The sequence below is a fragment of the Leuciscus leuciscus genome (assembly GCF_965113295.1).
Source record: "Leuciscus leuciscus genome assembly, chromosome: 23".
Lineage (NCBI taxonomy): Eukaryota > Metazoa > Chordata > Actinopteri > Cypriniformes > Leuciscidae > Leuciscus > Leuciscus leuciscus.
In genome coordinates, this window is record NC_138747.1 from 10866255 (window position 1) to 10872254 (window position 6000).

General features: G+C 38.6%; 1 protein-coding gene across 3 annotated transcripts in view; it reads left to right on the forward strand.

The window, feature by feature from the left end:
- Positions 1-5748, forward strand: part of eif4g3a (eukaryotic translation initiation factor 4 gamma, 3a) — a 59054-nt gene extending 53306 nt beyond the window's left edge. For all 3 annotated transcript variants that reach the window (XM_082154991.1, XM_082154993.1, XM_082154992.1), the window contains exons 29-34: positions 249-330; positions 552-650; positions 2336-2482; positions 4366-4447; positions 4525-4671; positions 4754-5748. In XM_082154991.1, coding sequence (XP_082011117.1) covers positions 249-330; positions 552-650; positions 2336-2482; positions 4366-4447; positions 4525-4671; positions 4754-4935 — 739 coding nt within the window. In that variant the 3' untranslated portion in view covers positions 4936-5748. The remainder of the gene's footprint in view (positions 1-248; positions 331-551; positions 651-2335; positions 2483-4365; positions 4448-4524; positions 4672-4753) is intronic.
- Positions 5749-6000: the final 252 nt, after the last annotated feature.

Genomic DNA, 6000 nt, shown 5'->3' on the forward strand with positions numbered 1-6000 from the left:
GCATGGCCTTTTTATTATTTGGATTGTGATTTGAGACTGGTATTCCCAATAAGTTGAAACAGAATTATAAATATGAATAATATAAATAAATAAAAACATCCTAAATGCCTCATTGTATTGGGTTTTCTGACTTCTGGGGCTTTAACAGTTTGGCAGTGCACAGTAGTTGCAGTCATTCCAGCTCCACACAGGCTACAGCTGTCAGGATTCAGTTTAGCGTCTAATGGAGATTTGTTTTGTTTCTACAGTGAGTTAAGTAAACCGCTACTCCCTGTGGGAAGAGCTGCCATCTTATTTTCTGAAATACTGCACCTACTATGCAAACAAATGGTAAGCTCAACTTTTGTTGACATGGTGTTTTAGAGCATTGAGTTCATCTTTATCTAGTTGATCCATCTGTGGTTTAGAGGCTCCTGCATGATGCTGCCAAAAATGATCATCTTTCATACACAAACACCTCTGCGACAGTAACAATTTGCAGTAAAGTAGCTTTGTGTATTGTTTTGGCTCCTGTGAGTTTGTGTATTTACATGCATCTACTTGTGCTAAAGAGCCATAGGAAAGTTGGAGACTTGTGGAGAGAGTCTGGGCTGAACTGGGCCGACTTCCTGCCAGAGGGAGAACTTCTTCCTGCCTTCATCTCACAACAGGTGCGAATACAGCCTGAACACCTTCACAAATTCAAATACTCATAAATAAATGAACAAAATTCTGTTCTGTTGTTTTCAAAATAGTGTAGCTTGTCCAGTAACAAACTATTTTTATTTTTTTTAACGAGTAGTGGTGTTGCTTAATTGTTACCACAAACTGAGGTAATAATCAAGAACGCTCGCTTCAAAAATGTTAGCTCTTTTTCTTTATTAGGAAGTCTGATTCATTCATTCAATTTACCAATTCATTTGAGCCCTGTGCTGCATTTTATATAATTTTTTGTAGCAATATACAACACAATATTATAATTACAATGATTAAACTAAATAATAAGTCATCGTTGGTTTCCGACTGAGTTATATAAATTGTGGCGATATCCTCATTGTTTTGTGCTAGACACTTATTTCATATACACTTATATTCAAAAAGAGAGAAATTAATACTTTTATACAGCAGGGTCACATTAAATTGATCAAGTGGACAGTATTTATAATGCTGAAAAACGTTTATATTTTAAATAAATGCTGTTCCTTTGAAATTTCTATTCATCAAATAATCCTGAAAATATTTATGCTGAAAATTCAGCTTTTCCATCACAAGAATAAATTACATTTTAAAATATGTTAACATAGAAAACAGAGTTGGAGACTTCTTCAAAAACATTTTTAAATAATATTACCGACCCCAAACTTTTGAATGGTAGGGTATGTATTGCAATGAAAGATATATTTATAAATACAAATATATATTTATAAAAAGCTAAATTGCTTTAAAGGGATAGTTCACTTTGAAATTAATTTTTGGTATGTTTTAGCTTACCTCAAGGGCATCCAAGATGTAGGTGTCTTTTTTTCCGCAGTAGTTTAAATTTTGATATTTTTAGGTCAAACCGTTCTTGTCTGTCAGTCATATAATGCAGGTCTATGGTCATTATCTCAAAACACAAGCACAGAGTCCAAATTAAAACAATTCCCCGTCGTCCAAATTAAACAATTCCCCATCGTAAGTACACATTGATGGCCTAAGACACGAAACGAGCGGTTTGTGTGAGAAAACGAACAGTATTTATATCGTTTTTACCACTTATACGCAGCCATGTCGAAGTGATCTGATCTGACGTGTGCGCAGACTGGTGCATAGATATATACACACTAGATGTCGCCTTAAAGACATTCGTTCCAATGAACTGCCGTAGACAAGGCGACATCTAGTGTGTATATATCTATGCACCAGTCTGCGTACACGTCAGATCAGATCACTTCGACATGGCTGTGTATAAGTGGTAAAAACGATATAAATACTGTTCGTTTTCTCACACAAACCGCTCGTTTCGTGTCTTAGGCCATCAATGTGTACTTACGATGGGGAATTGTTTTAATTTGGACTCTGTGCTTGTGTTTTGAGATAATGACCATAGACCTGCATTATGACTGACAGACAAGAACGGTTTGACCTAAAAATATAAAAATTGAAACTACTGCGGAAAAAAAGACACCTACATCTTGGATGCCCTTGAGGTAAGCTAAAACATACCAAAAATTAATTTCAAAGTGAACTATCCCTTTAATGTAGTTCACTACCTTTTATTAGCAGCTGGTATTGTAACCATTGCAAATTATGAGTAGCTTGATGCTAGAAGACGCTAAATCAACCAGTCGTGTCCTCCTTTTTCCTCTTTTTCCAGAAGTTAGAGTTCACCGTGTCAGACGTCTCCCCTGTCTCTCCGGACACGGCTAAACCCAGCCTCAGTCCTGAGGAGCTCTTTAAACAAATGGAGCAGCTACTGCTTGAAGACATGGCCAGTGACGAACAGATCTTCGACTGGATCGAGGTGAGACTGATCCCACACTCACAGACCTCTCATATACAGAAAACATTTCAAGTATATGCAGGGCTTGACATTAACTTTTTTGCTCACTAGCCACTATTTTGACATCGATACCATGACAAAAACTGCCATTTAGATATTTTTTATATTATCTTATAAAATTGCAGCAGGTATATTTAGGCTGCTGTCACTTTAAGACCTGACGCACAGACCCATTATACTGTTACACATGCATTTTCTTTCCCAAATGTTTGTTCACTTAAAACATAACTGACTGTGTTTAGGTGAATACTCACCAAGGCCGGCATTTTGACATTATTTTATGTGTATTTGACTGGTTAAGCGCAATTAGCAGTGAAAAGGTTCTTAAAGGGATACTTCAGGATTTAGCATTAAGCTTTGTATTAGTAGAAAATCTGTAGTATTTTCGAATTACCGTGCTTTCCACCCTCATATCCCCCTGAGATGAGAGATTTATGTATTTTTTGTCTGGAAAATCGTCATTTTGCGTCATCGGAGGATTTTCTGGCCAGAGGCTAAAGACTACAGCCAGTAGGAGGGGCTGTCCCGCATGTTTTCAACCCGCCCATAGGAGGTGGGATCTCACTCACAGAATGTACACATAGTTTCAGCCGTCTTTCTTTGGAAGCTAAGCTAACAGGCTCTTGTTCTGTGGAGAAAGCTGAGTAGTAGGAGAAAGCGGAGTAGTAGGGGTTACCATCCTCTTTTTCCCGGACATGTCCGGCCGTCGAAATCGTCCAAAAATGTCCGGGATTCGGCTTTTGCTTTCTGCAGTCGCCATTCATTGTTTACATGCACACCTTTTGTTTCAATCTAACTGAATTAATTCCGATTGGTGAATCTGAATGTAGTGTTTACATGAACGCTAAACAAGTGATCGGTTGATGTGCGTTTTAACATTGCTAAGAAAATTCCCGCTCCTCCGTGAGAGATACGAGACCTGTGCGTCTCAGTAATCACGCCACCGGCCTCGCGCTGTTCTCCCGCGGCCCTCAGTCTCGTCCTGCTCGCCACAGTAAACATGATGAATGGCGACTGTAGAACGCAATAGCCGAATCCCGGACATTTTGGGCGATCTCGAAATCCTGGGCAAACTCGTCACGGAGACTCACTGGTAGCCTAACCTTGTTGTTTTCAACTGCGCTCTCTAACCGGGAGGCGTGGCTTGAGAGTGGCCTCGTAGAGCAGCGAAGCAAGTGCATTCTGGGAGTTGTTGTCTTTCATCCACATAAGCCAAAAATAAATTTTCTGGCTTTTCTCAGTCTAGAAAGCTCCAAATTCAAAAATGTCTTCACATTTCTTCTACATAAATGACCTATTTTAAATACACATTCATCTTTCCAGAGGTGAAGTATCCCTTTAATTTAGTACTGAGAGGAGGCTTTATGTGTGCGCACTTTGGCTGTTTGTGAGCACAAAATCTGTGGGAATGAGTACAATCATACGCAATATCTGCAATCCCATGCCGAAATTCAAGCCCTGTAACACCAACAATATTCATCCGGAGCAAATGCAACGAGTGAGTGAGTGGGTGGAGGCGGGTTTGTGTCAACAGATGAGAGAGCGAGAAAGCGCAGCTGGTATCGTGCATCTATTCTGCAGAAAATGAGTAATGGAAGCATTTCAGATATTTCAGTATCGATATGTATCGGAAAATCGAATTTTTTGACAACACTACATTGCACTTATTATTTCAGACGCCTTTTTAAAAGACTACAATTGAAAAATTAATATAAATTTCAACCCACCAAAGTGGCTATTAGGAGTCAGCGCTACACGCCACTGCTGAAATCCACCGGCATTTAGCGGGTGTTAATGTCAGAGTATATGACACATTTTCAAGAAATTGTGACTTCTCTTTTCAGGCTAATTTGGACGAATCTCAGATGAGTTCCTCTCCGTTTTTGAGAGCTTTAATGACAGCTGTATGTAAAGCAGCAGTTAAAGGTGAGCAAGCTACTTCTATTAAACAGCTTCATCTCTATCATCCTTTTGCCAATTGCTTTTATCTCTTTCTTCTCCAGATGAAAGCACGTCCTGTAGAGTGGACACTGCCATCATCCAGAGACGCCTGCCTATATTACATAAGTACCTTAACTCAGACACAGAGCGGCAGCTGCAAGCACTTTATGCTCTCCAGTCTTTGATTGTCACCCTGGATCAACCACCCAGTATGTAGCAGATGAAAGTAAAGATGCCAAAGCTGAACGAAAGATTTCTAGGATCGTAATTTTGATCTATTTCTATCCACAGATCTACTCCGAATGTTTTTCGATTGTCTTTACGATGAGGACGTTATTTCGGAGGACGCTTTTTATCAATGGGAAACGAGTAAAGACCCAGCGGAGCAGCAGGGAAAAGGCGTAGCGTTGAAGTCGGTCACTGCTTTCTTCACCTGGTTACGCGAGGCGGAGGAGGAGTCTGAGGATAATTGACATAAGCGTGTGGCCGACGCCCAGAGGCCCCCTACTGACGCAAACTATAAAATGCATACAGACTATACAAGTCTAGCCATAGACACACCTACTCCTGCCAACACAGGAACTTTGACTTTGAAACGCTGGCCAACTTGAGCTGGAACTCTCTACGACACGGAGGGAACACTAAATACTTGTATCATATATATAGAAAATATTTTTGTTTTAAAGTTTGACTTTTTTTTTTTTTCTTCTTCTTTTTTTTTTTTTTACTTTTAAAAGAAGAGACTTAAAATAGGTTCTGAACTCTTTAATTTATTATTTTTTTAAGAGACTGCAAATATGAAGTTTTATTTAACATTTGCAGGCAAAAAGAACATTGATAGAAATAACAGAATAAACATGTATCATAACAATAATATTAATTTTGTTTAAGTGTTTCAGCAGCCTCCCTGGATTCATGTGATTCACCTTAAAACAGGGTAAATATTTCCAGCGAAAGAATCAAACGCATAGGGTTTTTTGGCCCGAGGTCTGGGATCGGCTGATGGTGCTGATGTGTTAGGCTGTTTGGAGAAACTCCCACCACTGGTTCTGCTTCGGCTTTTGTGAACTTTGCAAATCACGTGACAAACACAATAAAAAGAAATATGCATCCTGAACAGAATGAAAATAATTTAGACATCGACATCAAATACCTGTATGCATTGAAGGTGAAGCGCAAACACTAATGCAAGCCAGGATTGCTCAGTGTTCTTGTAATGAAGAACTACAGAGGAAATGTAAAGCTTGTAAATACATTAAAGAGAAAAAAATGAGATTTAAAAATTACCATGATGGTGTGCTGTTTATTTTTGGAGGCATATTTACTTATTTACCAATGCACTAGTTAATCTCTGCATTCTGACATGTGGATGTCCATTTTGAACAGATGATTTTCTGTTTTTACCTCATTTGTGTTTAAGGACACACCAAATTGTGTAAAATAATTGAGGAAAGACCAGATTAATTTCGCCCCTTTTGCGTGTTTTTTATTTAATTATTTATAACAAATATATTGAAATAATATTTGGGCAAACAATT